General features: G+C 33.3%; 1 protein-coding gene across 1 annotated transcript; it reads left to right on the top strand.

The window, feature by feature from the left end:
* Positions 1-1,757: 1,757 nt before the first annotated feature.
* LOC119837659 (two pore potassium channel protein sup-9-like) lies at positions 1,758-11,074 on the top strand. Its single transcript, XM_038363377.1, has 9 exons — positions 1,758-2,255; positions 4,170-4,617; positions 5,422-5,577; positions 5,779-5,905; positions 6,756-6,946; positions 7,519-7,706; positions 8,667-8,781; positions 9,599-9,683; positions 10,156-11,074. The coding sequence occupies exons 2-9, from the start codon at positions 4,491-4,493 to the stop codon at positions 10,790-10,792; spliced, it is 1,626 nt and encodes a 541-aa protein (XP_038219305.1). The 5' UTR covers positions 1,758-2,255; positions 4,170-4,490; the 3' UTR covers positions 10,793-11,074.
* The last annotated feature ends 6,628 nt before the right edge of the window (positions 11,075-17,702 follow it).

Here is a 17,702-nt window from a genome sequence, read left to right as displayed (position 1 = left end):
TTGACGATTTTCTCTCGTCTCTCGTTACCTAGTGAAAGGGCTTAGCATCTAGAAGCTTCTATGGTTACCAGTCTAGTTGGAAACCGCTCGAATTTATCATTTCATAAACAGTTTATTAGTAGCTTATACATATAATCTATACAGGGGGTACACACGCGGTACATTGCGGTGCGCTCCTGCAGGAATCCTTCACCAGAAATTCTGACAGCTAACTTATTACTTTTTTCCCACACATGGCCCACTGTTCCTGCAATAAATCACGATAATAATGAACGAATCATATTGTATACATAACTTACATAAAACGTGACCCAGAACTTGAGAGAAAGGTCTAGGCTCCACGAGACATGCGCGTGCGCATGCAACAGTGGGCAGAAGCGATTGTGTTTATTTTGAAAACTAAATATAATTTAACGATATTTCATACAGATTTTAATATTAACTTTCAAAATTTATTGTGTGATAGGTAGCTTTTACTGATAATATATTATGATGCTGTATTTCAAAGACTTACTTAAATTTTATGTTTGCATTTATAATGTAGTCAGCATAGAACAAAATAAATTTGAAATTTCTAGTATCACTAAGGTTGGATGAATATGCCAGAATTGACTATAGAATACATTTTAAATTCTCCATTACTTCGGCGTTAACGCTGGGATTTTGAATTGAGTTATGTATAACTACTTTTGAATCATCTCACTATTATGGGCTTTTTACCGGCGATACTAAAGACCGACGCACTTCTAAAAAGGGACCGACAAAAACTAAGATAATGTGTTGTGGGTTTTCCTACTCCATAAATCCACAGATAGTTATTTATTATCTGTGGATATACAGACATTATTTTTTAACATCTTACAATACAAATCCATAAATAAAAATATATCTTATGCCGTACACGTAACATATAAACTACAAAACCCATTCATCACAAAACCACTCCCTAACAATAAACATCATATATATGAGACTGAAACTAAATATCCACTGAATGTAATATCCAAGTACCTTATTATAAGTGATAACGTTTTTCAAACCATTATAAATATCATAGTTTAACATTTAGACCAGTGAAAGTCGGCCCTACTAGCTTTCCCTTTGCCTGGCCTGACGAGACGCGTGCCTGGCGGAAAATTAATTTCAGACTTCGCGCTAATTTTATTATATAATAGCGATTTTTTGAGTCTATCAATATATTGGTACTGATGTTAATGTTTTCCCCAACTGAAAATTGACGACTCCAAAGAAAACACAAAAATATCTCTGGGTAGGTGGCATTGGTATACTGCATTGACAGACTTGGATATTTTCTTCATGTAGACAAACAACACTGTCAAAGCAAACAGTTTGAAAACTCTTGTATTAATGTGAATGCTGTCAAGTTTGAGGAATACGAAATTGTTTTTAAATTATACCTGTTTTAATTATTTTCCTCAGGGACTCACAAATATTTTTAAAATACTGCCATCTACAAACATTTCTGCGAATTTTAAAGTGTTCCTAGAAAGTTTTTAAGGTTTACTGTCTACTGTGCCAAGCTCTCTGTAGAGCCAGCTTATTACTTTACTAGGTACGTAAACAATCGTACAAATAGATTTTATGATAATTTCAAGCTTAGATAATAACACGAAAAATATCTGAAGAAAAAATTTAATTCTATTTAGAAAAAAATAAAACCAATATTTATGCATAGAAACATTTGAAACTGCAGCTTCGTGTAATATTTTCAAATCTGGCAGCCCGAATCAGGTCAATCAAATCAAGGAAGTGCAGGGAGTATTTATCGCTACAAATTTATTTTATTTTTCATCATTTTTATTCAATGAAATGCAATTATGTTAATCGATCGTCGGTATTCTTTCAAAATGATACCCAGATGAGTGTATGTAATGTTCAGTAAAAGTGCATTTTTATTTGTAAGGACAAGGAAAACAGGTGTGACAAGGAACGGAAATACCGCATAGACTGTAAAAACAGATTTGTTTTATTATTGTTCACAAAGGGACGGAAGATATACCATGAATGCTTGAGGAAGTGGTCGGAATTATATTTGTTGAATGTATTTAATTAAAATGTAGTTACAAAATCTGACCCACTTACGTACCTAGGTGGGTTGACCTATAGAGACGAATGCGGACTTTTCCCGATGTTATTTTTAGGATACAGCTTTGCGGATAATTAAATATTTATAAACCAAATTCGCAATGCACAATTGCTGAAAAATAAACGCGTGGATCATGTTCACAAAAACAGTAAGTTCTCTTTGTTTTATAACAATTGATTATTTCTAAATGTGTAAACAATGCCTGATTTTAGTTCTATTTTTATAGTTATCCTTTTCATTTATGCATATTTAGTCAATGAGAGCAGTTTCAATAATGATAATGGATATACCACAAGTTATTAAGAAGATTTTTTTTTAATTAATCCAGAAAAATTAAAGTTGACTTATTTATGATATAACTATCTGACCTGACAAATGCCTTACTCTTATTGTTGATTCTCAGACCAACCCGATATGTACATAAAATTTCATAAAAATTGGTCCAGCCGTTTCAGAGTATGGAAACTATCATTTTGACAAGAAAATATTATATGTATAGTGATTAATTTATGCTAAAACTTATTAAAGTTCTAAATTCAAAGCTACTTATCAATCACTTATACCTGCTTATAAGTAAAAAAATTATACAAATTTCCTTATGTTTTATAAAATCTCATCCCCTAAATTTTAAGTCAGGCAAATTTTATTATGTTTTACTCCTTCTTAAAAAATCTCTTGTATTATTTTAGGCTTTGCGTAAAAACATTTATGCAAATATTCATATTAGATTAATAATCATATAGATATTTGAATATTCCTCTGGTGCTATGATCAATGATCTTAACTAAAAATATAAATAGGATAGTATCAGTTTCTTCAACACTGAACTAAAATTTCTTTTATAAATATGTGTAGACAGTTTGTTTTAGGACGAGATTTGAATAACCACATACATTGTTGTGTAATTATTCATTTTCCTATGGAACATAAATTTATCTTGAAACCAGATAAGCATTGAAGATTAAAAAAAATTATTTAAGCACAATGTTTTGCAACTATAATTCTTTGCCTTACAAATGAATTGTCAATATACTTCCAAATAAGATGAATAAACAGAAAAGAACAGCAGTGGTGGCTCAGTGGTAAGAACCTTGGACTTCAAAATCAATAAGTTGAGGTTCGAGACTGGGCGAATGTGCAGGAAATAAATTGATTTTTCAATTTATCTGCACATGTAGATAACATCACCACTGCCTAAAACAGTGAAGGAAAACATCATGAGGAAACCGGCATGTCCAAGAATCAAAAGTTTGATGACATGTGACATCTGCCAACCCGCACTTGGCCTTTGTGGATTATGGCTTGAACCCTCATAGGAGGCCTGTGTCCCAGCAGTGGGAACATGTATGGGCCGATGATGATGATTATGAAGATGAATAATAGTAACATATAGCTCTACCACCATTAGCATTTCTAATCAGCTGCATTTACCTGTAAAATAAGAGCCTAACAGTACTTCAAAATTAATTAAAAAGCTCACACCTTCACCTTAGCTTAGCTTTGTAAATCTCCTTGGGTGGTTGTGATTTTTTGCTATGAGGCCACTCACATGCCAATTTTCATGTTTTAATGTGTGAAAAAGTAAGCTCTTTGTACGAGTGAAAGACATTATCCACCACCCTGGCTAACAAGGATATAGAGGATTCACATGTCAAAGAACATTTTAAATTTTTGACGCTAAAGCTTGGATGCTGCATACCTCACAATGTCCTCCTTTACTATTTGGTGCTGTGTTGATGTGGATAATGTGAAAAAATCCATTTATGCCGCATGCTAATCTAGTTTAGGATTCTTGCCTCAAACGCTAAACCTATCAGACATTTTAATACTAGCCAATTGGTACTGGTTATTTTTTATTTTTATTGAGTCTGTGTCTAGTCAGTTTTGTATAATAATAACATTAAGGTCTTGTATATACATATATAAATTTTTTTATTGCTGATCTGTATGCATTTATGATTATATGCATTATTGTCCTTATTTTAGACTATTTTAAATTAACATACCAAAATTTTGTTGTTCGTTTTCATTCAATCGTTGACTAACAAATTCTTTGTTGCAGAACCAAACATTCCAACATAACATTTAAACTGCAGACTTGTGAATCTAAAGAGTACTACTTCCTAAAAGGGATCAATTTACCCATAGATTACCAATACATAGGTCGTTTATATAATGAATTTATCAGTAAATTCATTTGATGAATCAATCTAATGTTGCCATATTGAAAATATGGAGTTCCAAATTTAAATGGATTCTAAATGAATTTCGAAAATTGAATTTGCACTATGGTGACTTAATTAGATAGGCTTAAATACATTTAAAGTAAAGTAGAGTTTAGATTGTGGGCCTTAGGCCCTAAGGCCGGGTTCACACGGCAGTGATGAAGAAGCAAAATGTACGCACTCTATCTTTGATTGTGTGCACATTCACTTATCTACTAGTTGGTGCCGCTGTGTTTGATGCTCTCGAGTCTACTACGGAGAGGAATCGGTTTGAAGTGTTGCAAGGTAAGCAAAACTTTTGAAATATATTGTTTCATATCACCCTTATGTTTCATGATTGAATATGAATAAATAGAAGGCATAGTGATATTATCAGTGTGGTGTCATTATTGTCTTTGAAGTAATTTCACTTTCCTACCATAATATGAACGGCAAATGTGAATGTTTATCAGCTTATGCTTTTTGGTATTTGTTTTATCTTGCGAATGATACCGTATTTAAATAAAATAAAAAATAGTAATTAAATAATAAATTATTTATGTAGAAGATGATGATTTGAATTTCAATTAGAAGTTCTTGCTACTTTTTTATCTGTCCTTCTTTTTGACATCGTTTCTGTAGATAGACTGCTAAAATTAAAATAAGTTATAACAAAAGCCCTAAATTTAAACATTTGATTCTTTTTTATATACATATTACCACAGTTTTAACTTTGTTAGCTAATATTTGGGCTCCTTTATAAAAAATCAGAGCAAATTTTAAAACATTGTTTCAAATAGCAATATTAAAATATTTCAACTAAGCTCCTTTCAAAAGTGTTTTGGAATCATTATATTATGTAGAAATTTGGCAGCAACAACTTGCTAGTTTAGAAAACGGTTTTTACAGAGACAACCTGAGAAGCAAGAGACTACTCACTATAACAATTTTTTTTTTATTATGTTGTTTCATATAAAATAATTATATTACCAGTAATCTATCCTACGGTTTCCGAACGAAATGATTCCACAGATTTCTTTTTTTTTTTATTTATATTTCATATGTGAAAGCCAATTTTTGTTTCAACCAATAAATACAATCTTTTTGCAGCCATAGAAGGCATGATAATACGCAAGTATAATATATCAGAGGAGGACTTTAGGGTGATGGAGACAGTAGTATTGAAGTCGGAGCCACACAAGGCTGGTCAACAGTGGAAGTTCACCGGAGCATTCTACTATGCTACCACTGTTTTGACTACTATAGGTGAGTGCAATATGATAATCTGTCACTTGCTGAAGACGCAGCTTGCTAATTGTGATTTTTTTTTAAATGCAACATTTTAAATATTACAACCATACATACAAAAACACAAATTTGTCTGCTTTATAATATTGGTTTAGATCCTATCGGCTTAAAATTTTTTTTTTATATTGTTTTTCTGACAATTTGCCTTTTTTCTTACAGGGTACGGCCATTCCACACCAGCTACGATTGGAGGGAAACTGTTCACGATGTTCTATGCGATAGTTGGTATACCGTTGGGGCTGATCATGTTCCAGAGTATTGGTGAACGGGTTAACAGGCTTAGCAGGTGATTTGTTGCTGTTTTTATATAATGTTAATGTATGGATGTATGGATAAGTTTTATTGGTGTTGATTTTAAGGTTGCAAATAAAAGATTGTGGAATAAATTGCTAAAAGATGACTGGAAAAACAATACAACATTATAATTTTTGTCAAGATTTCTATGAACTGTATCAAAATGAAGGATTTTAAATGGTTTTAACGATGCATAAACTTAAATTTCTTCAGAAAATCATTTTTTTTTTTCATTTTCAGTTACTTGTCAAATAATTGTTGTTTTTTACACGTTTCTATAAAACTCGTCATAATATCACCACATATCTTTTCACCATAGCTAAAGAAATATATTGCCATGATCACCGGCATCCTAACAGACTAGTTTACAAAAAAACTCCCAGGACATCCTTGTATACAAAAAATTTTCATTCTATGTGTATTCAAATATTTAGTAAACTTCCCGAGAATATTAAAATGTTAAACATCAATCCTTTTAAAACAAAACTTTACGAGTGACTAAATAACAAATATTTCTACAATGTATCTGAATTTTCAAATTTGTGAACTTGCGCTAACTTTGACATTTGAATATTTTGTTTACTAAATGTTTTTATGATACAACAATTAATTAATGTAATTTAGACATAATGTAAAAATTTTACTATAAAATTAATATGTAATGACGTGGAGCTAATGAAATTTGCATGCCCTTTGTGGCTAATGTATTGACCGTGTTGTAATCTCTGTTAACTTTTGTACACACATTATGCAAATAAAGAATTATTATTATTATACAATGTACAACTCACGCAATATATTTTTTCATATTTTTTTAATTTTTTTTTTTTTGTTAATTTCAGCGTAATAATAAAGTCGATAAAGCGCGCGATGAACTGCCGCCAGACCCACGCGTCGGAGGTGGACCTCATATGCGTGGTGACGACCCTCTCGTCGCTCACGATAGCCGGCGGCGCGGCCGCGTTCAGCAAGTTCGAGGGTTGGAGCTACTTCGATAGCGTTTACTACTGCTTCATCACGCTCACCACGATCGGTGAGTTGTTTGATATATCTAATGCGTTTAGCATTAGGCTAATGTTACGAAGCGGTGACTCGTATTTTTTTTTTTTTTGTATGTTTGTAAAATTTTTCACGCGAAAATTGCTAGACCGTTTTCGAATTTTTTTAACGGTAGAATGCTGCAACTACACTGAGTGTCATAGGCTATTTATGCACCACGAGCGAAGACGCGGCGAACAGCTAGTCTGATATGTCTGTATATAGACTAGCTTTCCACCCACGGCTTCGTTCACGTTGTCAAAGTGAAAAATAGAAATTCCGGGGTTTTCCCATACTTCCCGTTCCAGCGATTTCCTATGTCCTATGTCTTTTCTCGGGTCTCAAAACTAATTATATAACAAATTTTATCCAAATTGATTCAGTAAACTGGCGTGAAGACAGACTTTCGTATTTATAACATGATTAGTAGGGACATAAGAAGGTTGTGTTAGTTACACCACTTTTAACTCAAAAACTGTAAAAGCTAGTCGAAATAAAAAATTAATTTAACGTTAACTTATTTATAATGCAAGTGATACAACAGAAAAATACATGTAATTTTTCTAGGTTTCGGCGATATGGTGGCCTTGCAAAAGGACAACGCGCTAAACAGGAAGCCGTCTTACGTGATGTTCGCGCTGATTTTCATCCTTTTCGGCTTAGCAATTGTCGCGGCGTGCCTCAACCTGCTGGTGCTTCGGTTCGTTACCATGAACACGGAGGACGAGAAGCGGGACCAACAGCAGGCCGAACAAGTGAGTGTATCTAGATATCTAGATTCGAGCTATCTAGACTTTAGTCAAAATCTAGATTTTAATGTACAGTCACTTTGAAAAGAATCCTACTAATATTATAAAAGCGAAAGTTTGTGAGGATGGATGTATGTGCATGTGTATGTTTGTTGCACTTTCACGCAATTATTACTGAATCGATTGCAATGAGATTTGGTACGTAGATAGCTGGACAACTGGAATAACACATAGGCAACTTTTTATCCCGATATTCCAACGGGATACAGACTTACGTGGTTGAAATCGCGGGGCGCAGCTAGTATCATATACATAAGATATTGGGCTAAGAACATACATGCAAATATGTAAGTAATTATTAAAAAAAAAACGTTACCACCTTCAAACTGTTAGAACTAGACCAAGTTTAAATGAGCTCACATGGCAGGTACCAGCTTTCAATTAAAAAAAGTATTATAGAAATTGCTTCTCCCAGTGAAACGTTATGAGGTAAAAAACAACAAAAAAAAAAAACGCACAGCTGATCTAGGCTTCACATATCTACCAAATCTCCCATTATTAACCTCTCACTATATCACCATACAAATATGTAACTAAACGCAGTTTATAATTTTGAAAACTTACACTAGAACGTAATACTGAAAATTATGTTTGTATGCAACCGACTCCTTTAGACACGATTTTGACCCCCTTTAAACGGGCAGAATTCTTTCAAATTTGAACATTAGCAGAGGCGCTACCCGCTTTAAGGGGTTAGGGATAAAGAAATGCCAACTAGATAGAAGGTATGGACTGGGAAGGGTGAGGAGAAGGAAATGTGCCTTCCCACAAAGAACTCCACTCCCACTTAACAAGGAACGGTGACTATACAATAATTTCATGAGTGAAGCGTATTTTATTATTTCTTGAAACTATATTCATATTTTATTTCATTTGACTAAGTACTTTATTTTGTTACTAACTCAGGCGCAACAAGTGGCGGTGAGGTTAGAGGGTGACGTCATAACAGCTGACGGGGACGTCTTGAGGGGCGTGGCCCGGGGCACCAGACTTCCAGCAACACCTAGAATGATTCGACCTGGTGAGCACGAGATTCCTACTAGTATTATCTCTATATATACATATAAAAATCTCGTGTCCCAATGTTAGTTACCATACGCCTCCGAAACGGCTGGACCGATTCTCATGAAATTTTTTGTGCATATCGGGAAGGTCTAAAAATCGGCCAACATCTATTTTTCATGCTCCTAAGGAATAAGAGTAAGACAGAACAGCGTTTTCCGGGTGCAGCTAGTAAATGCGAAAATAGCTTTGTCCGTATGTCTCTTCTTTTATCATTCCAAATTCTAACAAAGAAAAGAAAGAAAACAAAAGCCCTATTTGTTGATAACTCATGGATTCACGAAACAAAACAAAAAATGTAGTCTTATTAAAAACTATTTCGAGCTGTTCTTTCAAACGAGACAGTATTTTATTTTTGTCTATTTGTTTTACTTTTACAGATATCTTTAGCAAATTTAATAGGTTTCATAATTAGGCATTATGCCCAGACTTTTACATCTACTGATGTGAGAATTTGACGCCTCCTTGGTTCAGTGGTAAACCCGTGAGCGTAGAACCGAGGGGTCCTGGGTTCGATTCCCGGTGGGGACAATAAAAAAAATGTCTCGGTCTGGCAAGACACAGAAGGCTGATCACCTACTTGTCTATAAAGAAAATCGATCAGTGAAACAGATGTATATCATCTGCCTCATACCACTTTTTTATGTGAGAAATTATGAAGAATAGAAAAAATTTGCTCACGAGGTGGGATTTCATCTATTCTTTCAAAATTTCTCATTTATAAAGCATTTCAATTTTATAAAACTAGAAATTAAATCTATTCATGTGTTCCACAGGCGACCCTACGACGGTGCCATTGTATTCAGAAGAAGATGCACCGAGCGTGTGCAGTTGTACCTGCAATTGCTTTGGACATAACAGGTAAGTGGTACTTACATGTTATGTACGTACTAGAAAAAATTGTATTTTTGTTTTTAATGGTAAACATTCCTTGCTATAATCTAGAGTCTAGACAGTGGGGTTAAAACCGGGCTGTTAAGTCTTAATAGAATTAAATAATATTATTTTTTAATGAAAATCTTAATCGCAATAAACAACAAGAGAGATTTAAAATGAAAAAGAATCATCAAAATTCCAGGGTCTCAGTGGAAAGTTCTGGGGCAACCACCCCTAAATAAACAAATACAGTCGAATTGAGAACCTCACCCTTTTTAATGTCGGTTAAAATATAGTCAAATCATGCTCTGTCACATATATAGCCTATAGCCTTCCTCAATAAATGGGCTATCTAACACTGAAAGAATTTTTCAAATCGGACCTGAGATTAGTTCCTGAGATCAGTGCGTTTAAACAAACTATATATATATATATATTTTTTATGTATAAATTTCAGATCGATACCATACCGCGACCCGCTGTCCCCGATACCGCCGACAAACATAAGGCACATAAAGCCGAGGAACCTCTGCAACATACCGCGCTACATCGAGAGGAACTCGGCTCGGGACAATTCGCAATCGCTGCGTCTGAACTCCGCCTCCGGCTACCTGTACATGAACGCCCGGAACGACTTCACCATAGAGCAGGAGGATTTCAACGAAATGGTAGCTCGGAGACGGGAGCAGCTGCGCAGGGGCATGGCGTACACACACTACAGCCCGCAGAGCTCGTGCGCAAATCTACACGAGCGAAGCAATGATCCGCTGGTGGATGATTACTATTCGGAGAAGAGTAGCTACGAGAAGAAGAAGATCAAGAGGAACATAGACAGGAACACGAAACCGGTGAACTATTTTTACGATGATGCCGTCTTGCATTTCGATGATGAATACGCGTTCGACGGGTCTATAATATTTGCGAAGAGGAGAAAATCCATAGACAAGGATCTCATATCGGAGCTGGCCAGGTTCAACGTGGACCAGATGTCGAATGACAGCTATGGTTACTACTTGGATGAGAGTGAGCAAGACCAGTACTTTATCAACGACACGCTGACGCTGAGTATGCCGGCGCACAGGGCCAGCATTTAGGTGGTTCATTTTTGGTGATTCAATTCGAAAATGAGAGGCTGATTAGGGAAAATGGCGCCTTTGTGTGCGGCCAATCATCAGCCCATGTATGTTCCCACTGCTGGGATACAGGAACTCCTATGAAAGTTCAGGCCATAATCCACCAAGCTGTACAAGTGCGGGTTGCGATGTTTTCCTTCACCGTTTTAAGCAGTTTATGGTGATGTATCACGTGCAGATAAATTGAAAAATCAATTTATTACTTACCGACTTACCGATTTTGAAGTCCAAGATTTTCACCACTGAGCCACCACTGCTTTTTTCATTTTCAATTCACTTGTATGTTTGTATGTTAACGACTTCTTAAGACTCGGAATTGACTTTTTGTGGGCAGATTTAATTCGAACTTTGTACACTTATCTAGTATGGGTGACAATACAATAATTAAATTAGTTTTCTCATTGTCCTGATTAGGATAGCCAGGATTAAATAACTTTCTTTCTTTGGGTATACTCTTTAAAAGAGCAGTGCAGTGCAGAGCAGTGAGCAAGAGTTAGACAATTTAGTTGTTTCTATAATTTAAGTGATTTTTTTTAGATATTTTTTACCAATATGTAGCTTCTACTTACTAGCACAAGAATATCTCTTTACACAATCTGAACAAAGTTATTGGCATTAGGAGTTAGCTTTAGAAACAAAGGGCGTTTTAAACTCATCTACTTAATTTTGTGTGTTGTGTTTCGAGTTGAATCACCATTCGGACAGCGTAATTTTTTTCAACCGGTCTCTCAGAACACCCGAACTGGGAATATCGAAAATAGTCCCCTGATATGCTCATTTGATGAAATCAACTTTGAGGTCACAAGTCCTTGTATTACAGTAAAATTGTATGTTTGTACGTTTGTTGATGATAAATGAAGGTACAAGACGCCATACATTTGTATCAGACGAAAGGCGGTACATCACTAGTTAGAAAACAACCAATTGTAATCAAAATAATATATTGGAGGAAGAAAAATAATATTTAAAGCGTTTTGTAATCTGTGAACACAAAAAAAAGAACAATTCGTGTAGATTAGTTCAATATGGCGGCCATATTGAATTGCCTGTGACCCTACTGGTTGAAATTATGTGCCAAATTTTAAGAAAATGTACTTTATTGTTATGATGTTTTTTCGTATGTTCGTCTGTAACGATAGCTTGAAACGTTAGTGCCAAATGTAATGAATTTTTTTACCAAAAAATGAACATTACCTGTGAATAAATTTTTTTATATTTTATATCAAAAAGATTACAAATAATTGCTCGTGCAATAAAAGTATAAAAAAAATCTCCATTGTGACAAAATGTTTGCGAAATCTACTCATGAACCTAGGTGAATCCAGTGCGAAAAGCTAGTATATATTATGAATACAATCGGTTGTTTTCAAGTCGAAACCTTTATTCCACTATCGCTTTATCGAGCGCAATATGGATGCAGGTATGCCGTCTTCCTCCCACACACGGTTATCCCATATTTGTGTCTCTATCTGCACTAAAAATGATAGTGTATTAAAGTTACCATAATTAGTTAGTGTTGAAAAAGGGCCAACTAATTATAAAGTCTCGATTTTCAAATAGTCATTAATTAATGATATAGGACAATGCGTTTGGTCGAAGTGGTAGAGAAATAACCATTGATTGAATGGGATAGCATGACCTATTTGCGGGGAGTTAAAACGAGATGGATGTATTTTTATTCTTACGTTAGTGAGGCTTTATCCTGATGTTTTAATAAATATGAAAATCTTTCTTATTTTAAATTTTATACTTTTTTTCGTGTATTTTTTATCTGTAGAGATAATAATAAGTTAAGATTGTTATCTCATTGTGCCCCTCATGTAACACTTCCGGTTCGTATTACGTTTGTAGAATTCATCTACCACTTCACCAAAACTCCATCGAATATGGGCTTCGCGATGTAGATACTGTATAGTTATTAAGTGCTTTGCGAATTCTAATGGCGCACTATATAATTAATATAAATATGGACAAAATACATATTTTTACTATATAATTATTAATAAATACCTTGTTTTAATTGTATAATATTTACCAGTTAGGTTTTTTTTTGGTAACATAATATAAACGATCTGTATTAAAAAAGCCTTGTCCTAAACTGTCCTAAACTGTCTTAACGTCTTCGTTGAAGGAAATAATGGATTATGACACTGCGCTCCTAGATGTATTTATTTTTATAAAATTAGTTATATAGTGCGCCACTAGGTAGCTAAAAAAACCTGGTTCCTTAACCACACTTTTAAGTAAATAAGGCACATTTCGTTTGTATAAAAAAATTTTAAACTCGTGTAGTCGATCTGTTTTAATTGAGATCATTTTAATGATGAGACCAAGGAAATTGTAAGATATTTGATTTAAATAACATTAAAATACATTGTTCAGTATTGCATATTGGAAGAAATGGAACCAAGTCATTTTTCCCTGTGTTAGAAAAAGATAGGAGATCGTGGTGCTCTATCTGTCTCGTTCGTGTATGCGTAATTAGTGCTTAAAAGGCAATACAGAATAAAAAAAAGGAAAGAAGAAAAGGTTCAGCGTATCTTCTCTCTCTTTCTAATTATAAAACTCATAGAAAGCACTAATCGCTTATTAAAATAACTGGTTTTCTAAACGATTAAATCATGTTTGTTTGACAGAAAATCCTGTTGAGATTACTTTATTGTAATTGATGATGTTTTGTTTGTGATGTGCGGACATTAAAAATTCAACGTTGTTAAGGCTTCAGTGTAACTGACATATTGTTTTATGGTTTAACCATTTTGGCTATATTAATTGGCAAAATTAATTTTGTCTTATAAAAAAAAAAAAGAAATGTTTATCAAAATTGTTGTACCTTCTATCTCATTGAAATATAATCGTTTTATTCAAACATGGGTTGAATTGAAATGTATAATTGGCAAAAAAAAATATGTCATATTACAACATAAGAAACTATGTTCATTTCACTTAGATTTATCATCTGTATTTATTTTGATCAAGATCTAATTTAGTTATTTATCTCTAAGATAAAAATTAACTTGTTATAAAAATGTGTTTGGTTTAAAAACAAACGGGAATATGTATTTTCAATTGGCTCTTGTATGGTCTACATTTCTAACGGATTTAAAACGTGGTTTAATCTTACAGTTCTTCCAAAAACCTTTGGTAAAAATCGCCTTTAAATACGTTAAAAATCATTTTTATATATCGATAAAATCAATGTGAAAACATTGTGCTTCGAACTCATTGTTAAGCAAAAACCATCCAAGGATAATTATTGTGCTTTTTAATAATTTGTTGTATATTTATATCTTTTTTGAATTGTATTACCTACTCTAATAATAAATACTAAAGGCATATTTTATCCAAAGCAATTATTGTGCCAAAGATATATTAAAAAATACTGTTTTTTTTACTTATTCAATCTAAGCAAATGTATTTGATCTGTATTTTGTATAATTTTACTGTGATATTATTTAACAAGACGCTTCATTAACGCTTAAGTTATCCAATTTTTTATATCGTGATTATTATATTTTCTATTGTGTTTATTTTCTACTGTGATATACTTTGCCAAAGTTTTTTTATAAAGAACACATCTTTATCGTGATACTAACTATGTAACGGATAATGAATTATTACAGTATTTGTTTAACTGTGATAACTAGAGAAGATTTTTTTTATCTTCAAATTATTTGAAATGTGTACACTCTTGCTGTGACTATGATTTTGGGAAATGGTGGATATTGTGTTTCGTTTCAAACGCGAGTGTAATGGACATTTGGTCGTTTTAATTTTAGATTAAGGTAAGCGCTATGTGCGAGTTCAAATTTTAGGATAATTGTAAAAATATTATAAATTATCGGCATTCATTGACGCTACTAAATGTATGATCTGTTAATACAAATAAAAGGTACGTAGTATGTATGTAATATGTATACCTAGAGTATAGTTCTTTTTTTAATGTATAAAACACTTTTAAAACGATTGTATAAAGGAGAGTTTTTATTGTAGTGGGATCAATTAATGCTTCGAAGATCGATAAATATTGGAACATCTGTTTAAATAATGACGGGTAGTATATATAATAAAATAATTGTTCTCCTATAAATTGATTTCTTAAAGAAATCCGCGTTCAATGAATGTCGACTCTAACTTATTTTATTCATCTAAAATAAAGTCAATGGTTAGTGAATAGTGGCAAATATCACTCGGTTGTCTCTTTCACTCTCTTAATGAGGAAAGGAGACAACATAAAATCAAGTGAAAATAATGTAATGTATGTCTGTTTGTAATTATTACTCTTAATAAACCTTCGACTGCTAACAGATTTAGTTAAATCAAGTTAATTGTAATTTATAATAATAATAATAAAAATAATAAAATAAAAAAAAAAAAAGGGAAAGGGAATGTAAAATAAATTGGATTTAAATAAAAAATACATTAAATTGATTTTGGTTTTTTATTCATAATTGGGAAGTAAAAAGCCGACGTTGCTATGGACGCTTATACAAATTAAAATAAATAAAAAATAATGATAATCATTATCTAATGATATCTTATGGAGTTTGTGATTGAAATAACGAGATTTTTCACAAGCTCTCTTTACTAAAAACAGCTTAACCTTTTTGTATAATACCAACTGCCCGTTTCGAAATCGTATTCTTATAAATATAAAAATAATATGGCCTATGTAATTAAGTCTCCCATCACAAATAATCGAGTCAATCGAAAAGTTGTTTTCCTGTGCACTGCCATCTAGTTTGTTGGATAAAAATGTTGACTATTGCTAGAAAACTTTATAGTACAATAATTTCCATGAAGCTTCGTAGATGGCGCTTTATTAAAAAACAATCATTTCCCTTAGTTTTTCTGAAAAATTTAAAATACATAGGTACCTAATTGAAATCAAGAACAGATAAAATAATAATACTATACTAGCTATATATTATAATAGTATAGTAGCATAAACCATTATAAAAATATTTGTTTGTTATGTATATGGCTATAGTATAAATTTCTTTTAAAATTTTATTTAAATTTGCACATTTCATCGGAGAATTATAAATATCTAATCTGTAGTTTCTCATTAAATATCAATAAAATTTATATGAATTTATGTTTTTATTCCATAATATATAATATGTCTCTGGTCATGCTGCGATATATCTTATATCTTTAAATAAGCAATTCTTGTATATATATATATATATACAAGAATTGCTTATTTAAAGATAATTGTATATATATATATATATATACAGGAATTGCTTATTTAAAAAAAAAAAAATTATAATTGGAATCTCGGAATCGGCTGCAACGATTTTCATGAAATTTAGTATATAGGAGGTTTCGGAGGCGATAAATCGATCTAGCTAGGAATATTTTTTAGAAAATGTTTTATTCGTGTTTTATCGACTTAAACTTACTTTTTTAACAAATAGGAGGCGTTTCTGTAGTCCCAATTTATTATGACTCTTCCTGACATCTATTGGTGAATAATAATACTATATATGCGAAAGTTTGTGAGGACGGATGCATATGTATGTGTGCGTCTGTTAGTCTTTCACGCAAAAACTACTGAACCGATTGCAATGAAATTTGCTTCGTAGATAGCTGGACAACTGAAATAACACATAGGCACTTTTTATACCGATATTCCTACGGGATACGGACTTACGCGGGTGAAACCGCGGGTCACAGCTAGTATAATTTAAGTATGCCATCTAAGTATATAAAATCAATGATATAAATAACTAGCCATTCGCTCCTTCTTCGTCCGTGCTACGTAGCTTGCTAGTGGTGTAAGAGTTATTTGAATTTTAAATCGGTCCAGCATTTTTGCATGAAAACATCACAAACATACAAAAATACAAAAGTTTCCTCTATATAATATAAGTGTAGATATTGGTAACTATTCTCTTAATTGTAATTTATTATTTATTGTGGGAGTCGAGCACGCTTCGGCACGAATTGGGCCAGCTCGCACCGGGGAAGTACCACACCCCCACAGAAAACCGGCGTGAAATAGTGGTATGCCACTGTGTTTCGTACGGTGAGTGGGGGAGCCGGAGGCCTATTTCCTTTTCCTCACCCGTCCCAGTCCATTCCTTCTTTCCTGTCATGAATTCGTTCCTTTTCCCTTACCCACTAAAAGCGGGCAGCGCATTCGCAGAGGCACTACCTTTGCGAATGTTCATGGGCGGTGGTGATCGCTTACCATCAGGCGAAAAACCAGCTCAGTTGCCCGCTATGACATAAAAAAAAAATTAATTCTGTCAGCATTTGTGTTCACTAATGATCTCATAAGCATTATTGATCGGAATTATTTCTAATGCAAAAGTGTCCCTATTGAAATATCTACAACCATTAATTGCTACAAGAAAATTTAATCCCAAAACTGCCTTTCCGGTCTGCGCTATTCGTGAATCATTCGTGATCATGAATTTTTTCATATCCTAGAATATCGCCAAGCTCTCTACATAAAAACATGTTCATCAGATTTTATAATGGATCGTTAGATATTTAGAAATTCTCTCTTAGCGATTGAACGTCGGTTGTCGGCGTAGGATGTGTTTAGGTACCTACCTACTTAACGCCTATTAGATTGTTTTTCTATTTATATAACTGAGTAACAAACAAGGCTAATGAATTATACACAGGTTCAAAAGAAATCAGTCAGTTTCTTTATATATTACTAGCTGTAACCCGCGGCGTCACTTACGTGGTACCCGGGTAAAAATTAGCCTGTGTTTATCCAGATCATAATTTATCTCTGTACCAAATTTCATATAGATACGATATAAAAAATTAGAAATTAGATGCTTTCCGAGCCTCAATCTTCCCTGATAAAATATTGGGTCGGCCGCCTTTGGGAAAAGGAAAGAGGCTG

This window comes from Zerene cesonia, chromosome 28 (assembly GCF_012273895.1).
Source record: "Zerene cesonia ecotype Mississippi chromosome 28, Zerene_cesonia_1.1, whole genome shotgun sequence".
Taxonomy (NCBI): domain Eukaryota; kingdom Metazoa; phylum Arthropoda; class Insecta; order Lepidoptera; family Pieridae; genus Zerene; species Zerene cesonia.
Note: the sequence above shows the minus strand (reverse complement) of the source record. Positions and strands in the feature narration are given on the sequence as shown.

Bases quoted from the DNA above. Each gene is read 5' to 3' on its own strand.
- LOC119837659 (XM_038363377.1), top strand. From the start codon at position 4,491: ATGAAGAAGCAAAATGTACGCACTCTATCTTTGATTGTGTGCACATTC. The intron at 6,947-7,518 runs GTGAGTTGTTTG...TAATTTTTCTAG, and splicing joins CATCACGCTCACCACGATCG to GTTTCGGCGATATGGTGGCC. The intron at 8,782-9,598 runs GTGAGCACGAGA...TGTGTTCCACAG, and splicing joins ACCTAGAATGATTCGACCTG to GCGACCCTACGACGGTGCCA.